The following is an 18,306-nucleotide window of genomic DNA, read 5'->3' as shown; positions in this document are numbered from 1 at the left end:
CAGAAGCAGCTTTGCTTCTGGGCCATGTTTTTCAAGAAGTTACTGTAAACCTTGGTTTCAGCATTTAATAATCACATAGATCTTAATGCATTATCTTTTTATAGGTTTAGGGAATATTTGACACACACTACAGAAAAGGTGATCATAGACCAATGCTTTGCTTGGAAATATGCTTACTTGCTCTTGCAAAACAAAACAACAAAAAACAAAACAGAAAAGCAAGCTGAAACAATAGAGGGTAGAGAATGAAGCAATCTGACCAGTTTGGCATCTGATCAGTGGTGTTTTGCACCACCCCTCGCAGCCTTTTGGGGAGAACACTGAAGACTTAAAAACTGTTTACCCTTGGGTTGAAATAAGGACAAAAAATGGAGTTTACCTCTTAATCTTGTATGAGGCAAGGATGAGCAAACATTTGCAGACTCAAAGCCTCTCAGAAATGGGCAGAGTTAAAATTTTCACCCATGGGGGGCTATTGGTGAGAGGACTAAAAGGCCAAAAGAGGGGTTTTAAGTCTTATAGGGCCTTAAGGAACACATTTCACTCCAAAATACTGGAATACTGGGCCATATAGAAGGTTGAGGAGCAACCACTTCTTCCACTTCTACCATGGCCTAGTCTCTTCATTTTCTCTCTTAAACACAAGCCCACAAAGGACCTTTCAGCTGAAATGACATCGACACCCATGTTTTCTGTAGCCCCTTATTTGCCAGAGCTGGGCAAAAGATGAAGAAGCCTGCTAGTCCTTAATGTAAGGAAATAATTTATATGTTATAACGGCACCTCTGATCTACCAGGGTACTTCAGAATGTCTGTTATGGGGGATAAGACAATAATACTATTCCATCTACCACTGGTGTATCATATTCAGGATTACATTATTACTCATTATGATTTAGAAATATCCTTGTGTAATACAACATTCTCTGAATTTAAATAGGGGTCCTTTGGCATTACACTGCCATGAACTGACACTTCACATTTTGCAACTAGGACAAGGGACTCAAAAAGCAGCTCTGCAACTTCTATCTGCCAGCTCAAGAGCGTTGCATCCACTTTAAAGAGTGGATCCTTTAAGGCAGCCACAACTTCAAAAACTTTTTAGATAAACTTTATCTACTCATTACAGCGGATGAGTTGATCTGCATTAACGAGTGGATTCTGCTAAACGAATAGCAGAAAAATGATAGGATTATGTGAGGTGTGAAACACTTTTCCCAAATTTTCTTTGAAGCACAGACAGTCCTATTATCTATTAGGGCAAGATATACCCATCCATCATCTGGAGGCCAGGGCGATTTGCACAGAGGAAGCAGTGATATCAAGCATCTACAATAACTATTTTACAGATTACATGAATGACAAAAATACAGGATGCACTTTTACCTCCAGAGGATGAGGATCTTTCACAACTTAAGAGGGACATTATATTTCTCCAATTATCACATAAACATTACATCACTCAGCTTGCACTACCTTAAATTGCTCTTTAGCTTTAATTATAGCAAATCAAATCATGCTTCTTTATTTCTGCTCTCTACTAATTCAGGAGTCCATGAGTTTTGCCATGGACAGACAGAATAGAGCCTAATGGCAGAGTTGATTTCAACTTTAGTGCCAGAAAAAAATCAGTCGCCAACAGTTACCTATCAGCTGATTCCTGTATTCAGTCTCTCATCTCCATCCTGACACTGATTCTGAATGGATCTCATTGTTGAGACATCTGGCCTTGCTTTTTGATTCTGCAGCTTTTCTTCCCCATTCCCTGATTTTGCAATAAGTAACCTGATGAACACTCCTAGGGAACTCAAAAACTTACACACTTTTGTGCCATTTTGGCTGGATCCCTAGAGATGCAATACCCTGCTGGAGATGTTGGGTTTTGGTTCAAGGGGCAACATGTCATAATAAGGACTGTCTAACTTCGGCATATGAGACGTAGTCTAAAACTACTCTGTAACATTTGCGAGGTTCGGATTAGACATTTAAAAAAAAAAAATCTACATGCAGTAGTCGCTGTTTTCTCCACCCCACACTCTGCTGTTGAACTTACATTTTAATTTGTCAACAGATTCAACTTTCAATGAATTGAGTTTTTCAAGCAACGGTATTAAGATCACACTGTGCGCTAAGCATTTCATATTCAACAGAAACAAGTAAAACCGCTTGGGACTGAACACAAAATCATAAATTAGTCACATTCAGAACTAAAATGTAAAATATATTTATGATTCTTTCAATATAACACTAGATAAACATTACAAAAGACAATTTACATTGGACATCTATTTTCAAATACAATCACTTGCCTTTCCAAGGCACAGTCATGAAAGTCCAAAGCCAAGTTGGAGTATTTTTAGATCTTGTTCATTCGTCACTCAAGAATAAAGTGTCTCAATTCCTGCTTGACAGGTGTTAGAAAGGCATTGGCAGATATGAGCAAAACTCTCTGTGCTGGTAGCAGAACGTTCCAGACATCTCTGGAGGCTCCGTTCCTCCTCCGGACTAGGCCAACCTAGCAACAATGGCAGTGATCCACCAGTTTTCCAGAATGTAATCCTCCAAACCATAACTGGTTTCGTGTCTTAGAAGCATTTCTTTGGAAACTACCAACTCATTTGGAGGTAGGTTCTGCACATGGCTACTTGTTACTCTTTTTCAGCAGATCCCTTCAGGCTTGACTTTTGCCTCTTCTTCTCCCTTTGTCCAATAATACGAAAAAGTTTCTTCCTTGCTTCCTTTTGCCTCTTCAGCTTTGCTTCTTCCTCTTTCTGTTTCTCTTTCAGATGCTCTTTAACCTGCTGGCGATGTTTCACTTTGTCCTTCTGCAACTTATAGTTGTGTACCGTGCCCAAAGCGGAGAGAAGTGCTGCAACCTTAACACAAGAAGGAAGTGTGTGACTGGAAGCTGACCAACCCAATCCCAAGTTTTAATCACAACCCAAAAGGAACGCAGGACACAATACTATTACACACTGGGGCTTAAATTGCAGCAGTTATCAGCTCCATACGCACTGCTTATTGGTCTTAGCATCTGGCCAGCATTAGCAAGAGGCTTCCTATGGCACCACTTTAAAGGTCTCAGAAAGGTTGGCTCAATTTCTTTTATTGTACCCACCTCCACCAAGGTAATTGCTATGATTAACTCAGGTGTTAAATACTCTTTTTCTTGATCCTTGGAGCAGGAAACTATTAAAAGGTAACACGATCAATGCCTGTTGGCAGCTGGTAAGTCTATAACTACCTATCATTCTGTTCAATAAAAATCATTTAATCTAACACTGGAAATCTACTCAAAGCAATAAATCTGTCACTTTATTTGCTACCTGTAGACGTTGATAAGAGTTAATCAGAGCTGGCAGGGCAACCATGTTGTATTGCATGGATTTTTAAAAAAAGCATTACAACTAGAGCAGAGTTTACAAGTCGAGCAGAATACAACTTAAGCGTTTATGCTTTTCCATAACAGTTGCAATTTCAAATCTAGGAAAAGTGAGGAAGCTTCTAAGAAATCATCCAATAAAGACTAAGAGGTTATGTAAGTACATAACACAGGCATTCTTCCAATCATATTTAGTGGAATTGGAACAAGGATACTGAATCAAAATGAACCTGTTTAGGATCAAATCCACATCCAAATGAAGTTCATGGCAAATCTTCAATTGATTTCACTGGGAAGGCATCTTGCACGTTCAAGAGAAACCCATATTATAAACTGTGATGCTTACAGCTACTCTGGATGACAATTATGGGAGGTGGAGAGCTGCTATGAAGCCCACAAAGATCTTACCTTTCTTTCATGCGGTTCCCTGATAACAGCTGGTCTCCACTTATCCTTTGTAACTTTCTTTTTTCTTTCTTGGAACTTGGGCTTGTTCTTAAATGGCAAGGCCTTCTGAAGAGCTTTTGGAATATGCAGCTTATTGAAATGTTTTTTCTCCCGCACTATGAGCTAAGGAGGGGGAAAAGGAAAGGAATGGTCATCATCTTCTTCAGGAGCATGCCAAAGCTTTCACTCTGAATCATTTCGAGCACATTTGGTGGAATGTCCTACTCTGACCAAAAAGTCACCCACCTTGTTTGTTTCAAGTTTCAAATGCTTCCAGGAATGATGTAAATGGAATATTTCACATTTGAAATGCAAAATTTCACACAAAAAACAGTTTAGAACATAGCAGTTTGCATTCCCCTGTTTCTTTGTTATGTCCTACTTTCAGTGGACCTTCAATTTGCATTATAACAGATCACTGCAAAACCATACAAATACCAATTTCTTTATTTAATCCACCAGTGGGCAATCTGCAGCCTACATACAATCTCCAAAATAATTTCTATGGCCTCTACCCAACTCAAATCATACCGCCAAAAATCAGTAGCAAACTCCCAGAAAGCCAGAAAACAAAATAACTGTTATTTAAGTCTTGGAATAGGCTTAAAACTTTAAAGCAAACTGCTAACAGCCCCTGTAACAACAGCAACAGCAAAAGACCTGGGAAAATTCTGCCCCTTCCTCTTTATTATTATGCCATCCAGCACCCTTCCCAGTATGTGTGTGAGTTGTGTGTGTGTATTTCCTTATTTCCTTCAATAAAAGGGGGGGGAAATCCCAAATCCCTCAGCGAATGGTTGCCCACAACTAAATTAGACCTCCCAACTCCTAGTCTTCCTACGCACATGGGAGGAACCTCCCCGAGTCTCGGAAGCAGGCAGAATCTAAACCACTGCATTAGAAAATAAGTAAGTAACATCTCCCCTGCAAACACAAACACATCACACAGACAATCCTACCTTATAAAGGGAATCCTTGTTTTGCTTCAGTCTGATACCCTTCTCATGTCTTAACTGCCCCGTTGTCTTCATTCCTACCCAGGACGTTTTTTCACCCAGAGGCTTCAGTAAAGAGGTTACTGGATTATAGAAGGCAGGGGCAGATACGGGATACCATGTTCGCATGAATACAATATCTGAAGAGGGAGAAATTGGTTGGGAAATGGTTCTAAATGGTTGCCCACAGTTTGGAGATCACTGGATTTTATAGCTGTGATCGATGGATACCACCTTTCTACCTGGGCCTTGTTTCTTCTTGGAAATTAGCTGCACTGGATTTTAAATTTGATTTAAAACTGTACTGAGCTAAATAATGCCTCCACATTGCTGATTTAGGTATGAATGTTTCAATGAGCATTGATTCTTAGCTTCCTGTGGATCAGCCCCCTGACAGGCTTCCACTCCCAAAAGAAAGCATCAAAACATTTTAAACAGAATAATCTAAGAAGGGAAGCTGTGCATGACTGGAAAACGACCCATCTCTTAAACTATATATCTATATATCTTAAAGTACACAGACTGTAAGACAAAGGGCTGGAGAACATCAGCACTCCTAACTTTTTCTTCCAGTAAGGTGAATGAAATGTTAAGGCCCTGAAACAGTGGGCCTAAAAGGGCAAGGCCTGCCATTTTGAATGCTCCTTTTTCTAATTCTCAGTCACTTTCTCTTTTTTTAAACATCACACCAGGAAGAAGGATCATTATTGTTGTTAATAATGTTCTACTTGAATAGTTTTTTTTAAACATGGCTTGCATTCCAGAGGCACATTTCATTCCACCCATTATTCTGCACGTACAGAACAAGACTCAGTTACCGTGCAAAATAGCAACAGCAGGTTCAACACAGTTATGTACAAAGGTGAACCTCTCCACTTTATCCTTGAAAGAAAAAGCAGGCTTTATTCTTCAATGTAGTTACCATAAGTTTCCACAAGAGGGCAGTTGCAGCCAGAGAAGAGGTAAGTTTCTTTCTAATTGAGTTCAACCTTTTTTTTATTAGATTTTCTTTTTATCCCGCCTTTATGATTTTTTATAAATAACTCGAGGTGGTGAAACTTCTGGTGACTTTATGTGGTTTTCTTAGCAACAGTATGGAAGTGGCTTACCACTGCTTTCTTCAGGAGGTGGTCTCAGTTTCCTGAATTTGATTACAGTTATGTGATCTCATGGTGGTCTCTTAACCGCTAAGGTGATCCCTATTCTTTTTGAGATCAGTCAAGGTCAGCTGCGTGCTACAAAACCAACTCTACTTTAACAAAAAAAGAGATGCGTGGCACTTTTAAAAGTAATGCATTTGATTATATTATCCACTTTTGTGAATCAAGCCCATTTTGTCAGGTGAAAGAAGAAAATTACTGGTCAAATCCTCTGTCTCTGGACTCCTTTCATTCCTCCCCAGCCTCTCCACAATCTCTTACAATTATTTTGAGATGTATTTTTAAATACATTCAGTTAGAAAGATGGGAGAAAGAATGGGGAGAAATAAAAGGTGGAACAGTGAAAACAGACAAAACAAAAGGTTCGAAAAAGCTTATAAAAACTAACGATAATAATAAAATGCAATCTTAAGATGCCATGAATCCGACGGTCAATCTCTTTCCCTCTCTCCCTCTCTGCTACAGATGACGAATTCAGCTCCCTCTCTGGGGATCTGCATGAAATTGGGTGAGCTTCACAGCCGTGCAGTCTCACAGTGATTATGGATGCATAATCAGAGCCATTGACCCTGTCTCTTCCCAATCTATAAGCAATTCCCCAAAGGAACATTTGCCAGAAGCATCATCGGAGGCGTTCCAACCCCAGAACTGATCTTCCTGGCCTTGAAGTGGGCTTCCCCAAATAACCCTTGACAAAAGGCCACCCTCCCAAGTCAGTTTAAGACGTGCCACTTGAAAACGCAGCTTACCACTCATCAGCAGCTTGTCTTCAAAGGTTGCCCGGAAGGCCCCCTCTGGGGTTCGAAGGGCCTTCTTGATCTGTCCCCGGATGCCGCTCACCGTACGAATGGCTGCGCCTTCAAACTTGGCCACTTCCAGCACCGAGTTAAACATGCCCTGCACGGCACGGAACAAAGACGCTGCCCTGAAGAGAACTTTTCCATTGATGGTGCACCACGATTAACAACAAAGGAATCAACATTTCTTGTAGTTCACCTCCCTTATAAGCAGCACGCTTTTTTTAACAGAGGAGCCTTTGAGAGAGCCAGCTCTGCCATAAATGAAGGCAGGCATGCCCTTAATAAATCACAGCTTTCCTAAAGTATGCCCGAATCTATTTTATTTATTTATTTATTTATTTATTTTAACTTCGTTGCATTAAGTACCACACCAAGAGAAATTGAACTTGAACTCATCCCCAGAGCCTTCTGGAGCCTTCTGGAGTGGGCAGCCATAATAAATTTAAATAACTAAATAAATCTGAACAAGTTTCTGGTGCCCACCCAAGTGGGAGCACCACCCAGAGCTCATCCAGGTAACCAGGGTCACTGCTGGCCAACATCCAACAGACCATGGCAATGACAAATGGGCCTCCATGAATTCAACATTATCCGTGACAGATTTATGGCAAAGCAGCCTATTTCTGTGTCCACAGTGCTGCTAAGTGCAGAAACATTCCATCCTGGGGTACATGAGTTAGAGGTTAATTTATTTCTCCTTAACTGGATGGGTGCAGAGAAGGAAGTTCCAAGAAAAGGCAATTAGAGCTGAAGGTTGAAGGCAGAAAGGGAGACAGGAACAGGGACTGCTTTCTGTCAACCAAGAACAGGGACTATGATTAAGTAGTTACACTGCACGGTAATTTGGGTTGTTCTCTGGGTCCAAATTTGTTTCTAGGAACGTTCTCCAATTGTTAATTTGGCCAAATGTCAACATTTCATGGGCAATTAAAACAGTATTTCTGTTAGGGCGGTGCAGTGATTTGGAGCACATGGGGTAGCACTGTCTGCAACTCCTTTAAAGCCTCTTTTCCTTGGATCATGCAGCCGCTAGGTAAGCACCTCTGAATCACTGCACGTCCTAACAGCCCACTGTGCTCTGAAGCCACTTGAAACTGAAGCCCTTGAAACTTAAAAATGTAGTCCAGCCCTATTTTAAATTAACTGCCTTTACAGGTAGTCCTTGTTTAACGACAGCAATTGGGACCAGCAACTCTGTCTAGAGTCAGGTTCACTAAGCAACACATCGCTAAGCGACAAGGTCGTAAAGCGCAATGTCACATGACTGCGCCAACTTATGACAGCGGTTGCAGCAGTTCTGGTTGCGGTTGTTAAGCGCAGTGTCACATGATCGCCATTTGTGACCTCCTGCCGGCTTCCCCGTTGACTTTGCTTGTTAGAAGCCATCAGTGAAGGTCGCAAATGGTGACCATGTGACTATGGGACACTGCAACTATTGTAATTGCGAGCCAGTTGCCAGCACCCAAATTGTGATCACGTGACCGTGGGGACACTGCAACAGCCACAACTATGAGGACTGGTCATTAGTCTCCTTTTAATTTCAAATGGTCACCGAATGAATGGTCGTTAAGCAAGGACTACCTGTATTGTTGAAGAGTTAAAATACAAAAACACATTTCAAATAGTGTCTTTTATTGGATTATGGCTGGAATACGCAATCCATGTTTACAGAGAGAAAATTCTCTGCAGCTAAAAATCAGACTGACATTGTAAAAAAGACTCCTACATCAAAGAAGCTTATTTCTCAATATTCTACATTTAGATTTTTGAACCTGACTCTAGGATTGGCCTCTTAAGAAATGAGCGTGCAGCTTATAAATCATAGGGGGTTCCTGTTTTACTGCAGAACATTTCATATGGCACATACTTAAATAAAAGTGTGGGTGAAAATGATACTAGGATGAACAATTACAAAACTGGTTCTACAAGAAATAAAAAGTTATAATTACAGGAGTCTGCAGTTGTGGAATACTATGACAAAAATGCTACCTTGGGTCATTACATTTACACCTAACAGGAAGGCATATGGAATCACTCAGTTTAAATGTTTCAATGTAACAGAAAAAAAGCACTTCTGATTTCATTTAATAATGGGAAATATTTCATAACACAATGCTCTGTTGTGCAAGGACATACAGCCAACCTGGCCAAAAGACAGAGAGAATAATTGTTGGGAAAGTTTCAAAACCGTCTTTTTCACTCTGTATCAGGCGCTTCTTGGTTTTGTACAGAACTGACCAAGGCCTGCAAACATTCTAAGTTTGGCTCTTAAGTGCAGAACTGCCACTGAAATTTGTTCAGCCACTTCCTTATATTTTCTGCTGTCATCCTTCAAATGTTTTCCTCCCCTTTCCCAGATTCATAAATTAGTTCACTTAAAAAAAAACAAATAAATGGTCCACTGCATTGTTGAAGGCTTTCACGGCCGGCATACGATGTCTGGTATGGGTCTTCCGGGCTGTGTGGCCGTGTTCTTGAAGTTCTGTTTCCTAACGTTTCGCCAGCACTGTGACCGGCATCTTCAGAGTGCAGAGTGCTTCACCCTGGGCACAGAGAGAACTGCTCCTGTCTGTGCTCCTGCACTCTGAAGATGCCAGTCACAGTGCTGGCGAAACGTTAGGAAACAAAACTTCAAGAACACGGCCACACAGCCCAGAAGACCCACACCAGCCATCAAATGGTCCACTATTTTTTTTATTATTGCTTTTCCTTGGACTGCCAACTGATTGCATGTCATCATCACTGTTGTCAACTCTTAGCAACCACACAGATAGGTTTTCTGCATGGCGATCTGTCTCTAACCTGGTCTTCCAACTGCCAAAGGATAATTTTAATGATTTTTTTTAAAAAAAGATAAAAAGATAATGAAAGATAATAGACAAATGCATCAAATAATATTGTGGCAGTCTAAATTCCCCAAAGGGAAATGGAGTTCGGTTATACCTTGGCCTGGAGTTTTCTGATGGGTTCTGAGAGAACCACACTTCTGATAGCCAAAGCAATCTGGATCTATTTGCTTCCCCACTGGAGCACAAACCTGGTCTGGTTCTTCCTATCTGAGCTGACTCTACACAGGCAAACATAAATTCAAGTCATTTGCTGACCTCATTTACAACAAAATTGTTTTATGTGCAACCCTGTGCCCTTGCCAAATTAAGAAGGGCCACTTTTCCTGATATCTAAGGAATTATCATACCTTTCTCACCATTACTATTTAGCATTATCCTAAGGCTTTCCACAGGATTCCACAGAATTCTTCCTCTTAGATGTTAAAAAACCCTTCTAACTTCTAGGGTTGGTATTCCAGAATCTGGCAGAACTCTAGAATCTAAAGAAATCTTTAAAAGAAGGGACTTCTCAGAAGACACCTAAGACTAGATTGTAGGAATCACAGCAGGTTCCTTCAAACTTTCAAAGCCCTTTAGAGATACGGTATACTGCCAATATTTCATCTGTAACTACAATGGTACCTCGGGTTACGAACGCCTCTACTAACGAACCGGATCCGCGGCCATTTTCCCTGCTGCCACGCGGTCGCGGCTTCCTGTGGGTGAGGTTGCGGTAGCAAGGAGATGTTCGGTGAGGCTTGTGGTGTGTTTTGTGGTGTTTTGCGAAGGTTTTTGGTGTGCGTGTTAGCATGGCTCCAAAGAAAATGCAGAGCAGGCTTGGCGGGAGTAAGGCTCTGAAGAGAAAATTGCCTCGGGTTGCGACCAAATTCGGGCGGAGGGCGGAACGGATTAACGGGATTTACATTGAACCCTATGGGGAAATTTGCCTCGGGTTGCGACCAAATTCGGAGGGTGGAACGGATTAACCGGATTTACATTGAACCCTATGGGAAACTTTACCTCGACTTGAGACCAACTTGAGTTGCAACCAGAGTCACGGAACGGATTAAGTTCGTATCCCGAGGTACCACTGAATAGAAAACAAGGATATGCAAAGCCTACTGTTCTGGAGCACTCTGGGATGTTCTGTTTCTCCTTCATATGGTTTTTGGGGGGGTTTTGGGAGGGGGGGGATCGATCATTCTGGGAACAGAGCATTGTGGGAAACTGCAATCCAGAGAAGAAATAGAACCCAGCAGGAATATCCTGACCATTTTGTTCGCGGATGGCAGGTCCTTGCATGTATCTACCAGAAACATTTTTCTAAAATAGCCAATCTGCAGATTTTAAGACACATGACTACAAACACCAAATTGCAAAATATTGTTCAAACCCATACCTTAATAAAAGCTGTATTCTTGAAAATTTTGAAAGGAAAACCAACCAACTTTAATTTCTTCACAATTCTTAAAGACTTATCCAAGTCAAGCACAACTCCAGTAGCAGCTATCCGAAAATCAGCCTGAAATAAAACAATGAACATCCATTTATGATGTATAAAGTTCTTTTTATGGGAAGAGCACTTGTCTCAATTTCTGACTGGTTCAGGGCAAAGTCCATAGCCTCTGATTTAGTTTACCTTTCCTGTGTGGTCCAAAGAAACTTTGAGAGAAAAAATAGCTTTAAAGGCATAAGAAATCAGTTTGTACCAGAGTTTAGCAAAACAACCTCAACTCCTCAATCTCCTCAATTGAGAATCTCCTCCATGAATCTTTTATTAGAACTTCAACTGCCAAGTGGATCTACATTCGTGCTATTCGGTTTCAACAGCCCACTTTGCAAATAAAGCTATCACTGCAGGGTGACTGGAAACTGCCCATAACATACTTACCATTGTAGTACTCACAGACTGGACTGCCAAACATCCTGTCCCTTGTGGAGTGATGGGGCCTATAAAGTAACGTTGAATGAAATCATCAATAAATAACTTAACAGTGTGTCTTCCCTTAAGATATGATAAGTGTGTCTTCCCTTAAGATATGATAAAAATAAATCTTAAACATTAAGAACACCTACAGAATTCAATGAAGTCTCTTCTAAGATGAGCTCAAATCCTAGCAACTTTTCCTTGTAATTTTCTTGGCAACAGGCTAGATGACGTTTGCTACTGCCTTTTTCCAGAATGATTTTTGATTTTTCAATCTAGCCTAGAGACCTGGAAGTTCTGAGGGGCCTCCCCTCCAAGTCCGAATCACTGACCTCACTTAGCCTTTTAAGATCACCTAGCCAAGTATGGAGGAAGACCACATTTCAAAAAGATAAGATAAATGGTCCAATTTATCAACCACCAAAGAATGAACACATAATCAAGATTTACAAACTCTTAACAGTGTAGTAAGTCAAAGCATCATTTTTCTCCAAGCTTTTTTTTTTTTTATTTTGGTGGAATGGCTGTGATTGTCTGCCTTTCATGTAGCTCATTAGGGTGTGCTACAGATATTTCATTTGTCAGTCAATACTCACTTTGAAAGTATGTCTTTAATGCTAGTGACATCTCTTATTTTGGGGGGCCATCTGCTTGTTATTCTCATCTAAATATGTATCAGCAAACTGTCTAAACCAATGTTCTTATATCTTATGTCACTAGGGTGATGTCTTAAGAATGAGCCATCTTGTGTCTTTTGCAGAGAGGTAGCAGACTTTAGAACTTCCTAGCCCTACCAACATTGAAAGCATCACAATGTTTGACAAAGTCCCTTTTTAAACTAACCATAACAATAAATTATTATTACTGCTACTATAATAAAACAGCTTGCCAAGTGATTCCTACTGTCTCCTCCAAAGCCTGAAAGTTGTGGCTCTTACCCCAGAAAGTTCCTCCACAGTGCATGTGTTGTGGTGTATACTTAAGCAGCCTGTGACGACCGTTGTGGTCTTCTACGTAATACATAGGTATCGTCTGGAACCGCCTCCAGCCTAGAGACAGAATCAGAGGGTCGCGGGTTTTGAGGATTTTCTTGTACCAGCGATGCTTCTTCAACCGCATCTGAAGAAAACCAAGGAACAGCTTCATCTCAAAAGCCATTTCAACCATTCCTACCTCACCTTTGTTGAGTACAAAGTTTTCAATTGCATAATAAAGTATGGAAGACACAGCTGGCCCTGATTCAGATTAATGTGTGGTGTGTGACTGAGCTTTCAAACTAAGTCCCTAGGAAACAGACACAACTCTTGGCAATAACTTAACAGTAACCAATTTCCTTCTTGCAGAGAAGGTCAAGAGGAAACAAAAATACACATACGGGAATAAAAAAATATCTACCCACAGAGAGAGCTACATTGAGAGCATATGAGAACCTCTATCATGGTTAAAAAGCATGAAAGAACATAATGATACCTGCACGTAGCCCACATTTCCTTCAGTGTTTCCCAGGCCACCCAGGACAATTGGATAATGTGGATCAAAATGCAGCACCAGTTCACACGGGACGTTCTCAAGTTCTATCCGGATATACATGCCCGGTCGAAACCCCTCGTACTGAATTCTGGTTTCATCATCTTGATCTTCAAACTCAAGCCTGTTAAGCTGCAAGACAAAAATAAGAAGATATGCAATACTTAAATCTCTTTCAACCCTGAGGTCCGTTAAGACAATTCTGCAGCTAACCTGGAGTCCATACAGAGCCAATTCTGCTGAATAGCTCAGTTACAAATTTAGAAGCTGCACCTCCACAATATGCTAAGTCTGGTTTATGGCTCACCTTGTTTAGGGTGTGTGTGTGTGTGTGTGTGTGTGTGTGTGTGTGTGTGTTACTGTACTGTTTGGTTACCTTATGATCCAATGTTTCATGACAATCCAGACAACATTAAATCAGTATATACACGTTATGTCAATCACATTTTCCTTATCCTATGCAACCTGGAGAATGACCATGCAGAATATGGTCATAGCACATCCTTGCTCTTTTCACTGAGGAATTATGGAAAAAGCAGTGTCAGTCCTTCAAGATAGTCCAGGTCAAGAAACAGATTCCACAATAAATACTGGAACTCTGCTTAACTGATACATGTTAGAATAACTCCATCCATCCATCCATCCACCCACCCACCCACCCACCCACCTACCTACCCACCTACCTACGTGTCCCTTCAAGTCAGTGTTGACTTCTGGTGACTGCCTGGACTAGTCCCGGCAGTTTTCTCAGAAGTGGTTTGCCCTTGGCTTCTTCCTGCAACTGAGACTGGTCCAAGGTCAGCTTAAGGCAGGACTAGAACTCATAATCTCCCACTTTCGAACCTGGTGCCTTAACCACTAAACCAAACTGGCTCTCATGTAATATCACTTTACACTATAGTAAACCTGACAGCATTTTCCCCTTCCTCCTTGTTATATCAAAGACAGTCAAGATAGGGCAACAGTAAGTTTCTTTCTCATGCTATCTTGTCTTCTTGGACTTCATTCATGTTTTGCTAATGGATTTGGATTCCTTTTCCACAGTTAACTCTGCAAGATCTGAACGAGAAACTTTGCTGGCTCGTTCTCTTTGCTACGGAACCACTCGATCAAGCAAATGTTTATACCTGAGCCTGCTTCTGCAGCTCCTCTTTCAGATCATCGAAGTAGGTGGCATTTCCATCATATTCAGCATCAAACATCTCTTTCAATTTACGTTTCTTAGCGATACGCTTCTTCTGTTCCTCTTCCTCCTCAGCCACTTTGCTGTTTTTTCCCTCATTATCCTCTTCTTCTTCTTCATTTTCTGCCTAATGGGAAAGGGAAAAAAAACATTTAAGTCATTCAAGGCTTTAATTTTTCTTTTTTCAAAGAAACCTGCAGCACACAAGATTTAAAAAAAAAAAAAATCCTTGACAGGAGCCACTTTTTTACACCAAGCAATGCCTCTGAGCATGATTACAAGTTGGAATAATGCACAGGGTGAAAACCTCTATCACATCATGCAGGGTTTTCTGGCGGGCACAGCTCCACTGACTTCAAGTTCAGTATTTAGATCTGAATCTTTTACACATTTCAGAACTTGTGCTTTCCTCAGGAAAAGAGACTTAATTATCACACAACATCCACCAGTTAAGTCAGACATTGGTAATCACACAGTCTCAAACCTCATCTCCTTGATTAGTTGATCTGCCTTTATACACGGTTCCCGTCTCGAGGTCTTCAAAATCACCATATATTTCTTCTTAAAAAAAGCAGAAATCAGAAGCGTCATTCATCTTTCTAAGCTCCATCTTTCTGTTAGTCATCTGCCCATCTTACTGCCAACACTCTGGGTCATGCATGCATTACTCAAAATTACTAACTATGCACCCATCCAGCCCTACCTCAGATCTTCACTAGTGCCCGCCATACTGATAGCAAGGCCGAGGAAGAATATTAAGAAACAACATTTTTTCCAGGTACCCTCTAAGAGAATAACCAGTGAAAGATGCTCTCTGATTTACCATCTTCCTTCAACAGTTTTCCTGCATCTTTGTCAGCTTCCCAGTTTCCGGTCACAAAGCAGTCTCGGATGCTGTCCATTACCTGCAGAACAAAGATGTCTGTTTTACACTACAAAGACAGATTCACAGACCCCAAAATTGTTTTTTCCAGATTAGTCACCATGACTGGAGGGAAACTCACTAAACATGTTTAAATACTTTCAATCACGAGCTGTTTGACGAATATAGCCAGTCTGCACCTTTACTTTGGAAGGAAGCTAAAATAAAATGGTCAAGCACTGAATCATCATTTGTAGTCAGTCTAAAAAATTGTTTCATGGCTTATTTTTTTTCGTTCATTGACTCCCTCATTGCCTGTCCAAACACATTTATGGACAATGGTCCTTTCTCTTTTCTTCTCAAGTAACTGCCAATCATCTTCCTTGCTACCTCCACCCACTTCCCTCCCCTTTCTCTATTATGACCCAGGCCCATTTCTACCCTTTCTAACCAACAGTGCCTTGACTTTGGAGCCTAATCAATTTCTACCTGGTCTTCTCCTTCTCCCATTTTTTTTTCTCAACACGGAGGATGAAGCTTGAACAGCATTTTCAACAAAGTGGGATTGGCTAAAATCATACTTTAAATCATTAGTCGGGAAGAGCCGATCTAATGGTTCAAATCACAATTTATTCAGCAGTCAAGAAGATGGGATCAACCTCGTTTCTAGCAAAAGTGCCTCCCAGGTATTACATATCAATACATTTTCTCAGAGGGGTGGGTTATTTGAGAAGCTGCATATTATATAAAGTAATTATTCAGCCAGGTGTTTTTTTTCCCAGATCAAAAGGGGAATGATAATTCTGCTATCAAGTAAGTAACTACTTACTGATGAAGTTACTGGGAACTGAACTGTGTTCACTTCAATTATTGCAGTTGCTGGGAGAACATTTTTGCCACATGTACCACCATCTTCTAAACTGAACTATAATCTTGTTTCTCTATTTAACGATTTTTTCTAATCTTTGCATCTTTAGAGACAAATGAGTTACCAAATCTGCAAATTTATATCTCAACAGTACGCTAGCAAGTGGAATACAATGGTTAGTCACGTCTGAGCTATCTTCATTTTTTCAAACCTATTAAGAAATGTTTTAAATTCTGACTTAAATATTAAAAATGTTATTTTTTTCAAGTGCTCTCATTTCCAGTGCATCTGCATCAGGAGATGCTTATTTTAATTATTCCTCTACATTCTTTCTTCAACACTGCAGATTTTGTGAGACTCACAAACCATGACATTAGCACCACAACCTCCAGTTGTAAGAACACAGCACCCAACCAATGTCAAGAAGCCGCACCTCATCCAAGTCCCAGTCCTGCGGGGCTTCCACAGGAAATTTGGAGCAATCGAGAGCGTCAATCTTTCCTTTTGATTCTTTGTCAGGACGGCTGACGCGAAACAACCCTCCGAGTTCTTCATTTCTTTCTTCTTCTTTTTCATCATCCTCAGCCACTGAGTAAGAATCAATGCAGCGTTTTAGCTACAGTTATGTTTTCACCAAAGCGCTACGTTAAAGGTTCCAGAGATGGTGCATCTGCAGTTACGTAATAAAAGCACGCACAGGGGCTTAGCCCTTCTTCTGTAAGCAACCTGCATCCCCTCTCCTTCGGTCTGTGATTTGAACTGTAGCATTAATGTCACGGCAAATCAAAGAAAGCTCTTTCACTGCTCAGAGGCCTTGAGGCAAAAGTAGTGAACAACCCATGAACCTTCTAGAACTGTCAGACCGCATTATCTAGACAAACTTAGCCGATTGTGCAAAGCTACGCAAGCCTGGATCTGGCTAGTTCTTGGTTAGAGGACCACCAAGCCTGTAAACCAGACTGGGAAATTGAAAAAGAATCTGGAGGAGCCGCAGCTTGGCAATGCCGAGAAAACACACATCCTTGGCCATGAGGTCAGCAAGAGTGAGCCTGCCTCCAAAGACACTTTGCCCTTAGCTTTGAAAATGCCTGACAACACAAGTTGCATCTGAACTTATACAACCTTCTTCTTTTCTAAGCACAGCCTCAACATTCTGCTTGCATCATAATCTACACAGGACATTACCATCCTGGATCTCTTGGTCTACTATGCTTATTCATTTCACTAAAATAAACACGATCTTCTATCTCATTTAGTCATCATTTGCCAAGCTTTTACATTTCTCATAATTTATTCTTTGTTGCAGGAATTCTCCAGCATTAGTAATCACCACAATGGGTACATTGGAACACTGACAGATTACTGAATTTGGCTTTAGTTCTCATGGTCTGGCTTTTGGCTTGGCTAAACATGGAGAACATTTTCCTTAGCTAAATGCTGGGAAACAAATAAACAGGGTGCTGAGGACAAGCTGATTTATTGTGTGCAGGTTTGTTTGTTTGTTTGTTTGTAACTAGAATCCTGAAATCCACAAACCTGAGCCAAATGCAAAAATTATCTGCCTAGAATTAAAGAATCCCAAACACTAAAATCTGATGCATCTTAGCTTCATTTCAACACAGCAACCAGGGGAGACAGGGGTTCGTTATTATTAGAGCAACAAAATCCTTACAGATTTGGAATTCTCAGTGGGCAAGATGTTTCTCCCAGAATCTCAAGGCAATCTTTCTAATTCCCCACTGCCGAATAAAGCAAGAATGGGAGCCACCTCAGTGCAAGAACTGAGAAGACATTTAATTCCACTTGACTCCTGTCCTCGTAGCTGCAGTCTCCATCATAAGGGCCCTAGATGATAGACAGCATCCAACGAGAAGGTCTAGATTGCTGGAAGAGAGGCTACTTCTGCTTGTCTGGGCACAGGAACAGCTCCAAAATGATGGCATCTCAAGAAGGGATGGAGTCATGGAGAGGGAACAATGTGTTTTTTTAAAAAAACTAAAGAAAGGGATTGCCCAGCTAAGTCCAAGACACTGTTAAACTTTCTTGAGGAAGTGATAATCAACCCCAGCCAGTGAAAAAGTGAGTAACTGCAAGCCAGTTACAAACATCTCCACTGTGGATAAGGTACTGGAGTTAGTGGGTGCTCACCAATATTCCTGAATGAATTTGAATGTACAGGTTTTCTAGATACGTTCCAGTCAGATTCTATAGGATGACCTATGCCAAAAGACAGACAGAGGAATGGAAACTAACTGATCCTCTGAGACCTTTCCAAGGTAGCTGTCAAAATAAGTTACACTAGAACTGCATGCACTGCAATGGGTCCA

General features: G+C 40.9%; 1 protein-coding gene across 2 annotated transcripts in view; it reads right to left on the bottom strand.

Annotated features, from left to right (window-relative positions):
- Positions 1-1,873: 1,873 nt before the first annotated feature.
- BMS1 (BMS1 ribosome biogenesis factor) overlaps positions 1,874-18,306 on the bottom strand; it is a 31,490-nt gene continuing 15,057 nt past the window's right edge. Inside the window, exons 12-23 of one of the 2 annotated variants that reach the window (XM_007420747.4) lie at positions 16,413-16,567; positions 15,073-15,154; positions 14,734-14,810; positions 14,194-14,376; positions 13,010-13,198; positions 12,478-12,658; positions 11,504-11,562; positions 11,012-11,134; positions 6,734-6,881; positions 4,789-4,964; positions 3,791-3,952; positions 1,874-2,876 (exon numbers count right to left, since the gene is read on the bottom strand). In XM_007420747.4, coding sequence (XP_007420809.2) covers positions 2,649-2,876; positions 3,791-3,952; positions 4,789-4,964; positions 6,734-6,881; positions 11,012-11,134; positions 11,504-11,562; positions 12,478-12,658; positions 13,010-13,198; positions 14,194-14,376; positions 14,734-14,810; positions 15,073-15,154; positions 16,413-16,567 — 1,763 coding nt within the window. In that variant the 3' untranslated portion in view covers positions 1,874-2,648. The remainder of the gene's footprint in view (positions 2,877-3,790; positions 3,953-4,788; positions 4,965-6,733; positions 6,882-11,011; positions 11,135-11,503; positions 11,563-12,477; positions 12,659-13,009; positions 13,199-14,193; positions 14,377-14,733; positions 14,811-15,072; positions 15,155-16,412; positions 16,568-18,306) is intronic. The other variant, XM_025167289.2, reaches the window with a different exon arrangement.

The sequence above is a fragment of the Python bivittatus genome, unplaced genomic scaffold (genome assembly GCF_059951505.1).
Source record: "Python bivittatus isolate LINGU-HERP-01145 unplaced genomic scaffold, Pbiv_v1 ctg000050_np1212, whole genome shotgun sequence".
Classification (NCBI taxonomy): domain Eukaryota; kingdom Metazoa; phylum Chordata; class Lepidosauria; order Squamata; family Pythonidae; genus Python; species Python bivittatus.
The sequence above is the reverse complement of the archived record's forward strand: the minus strand, read 5'-3'. Positions and strand labels throughout refer to the sequence as shown.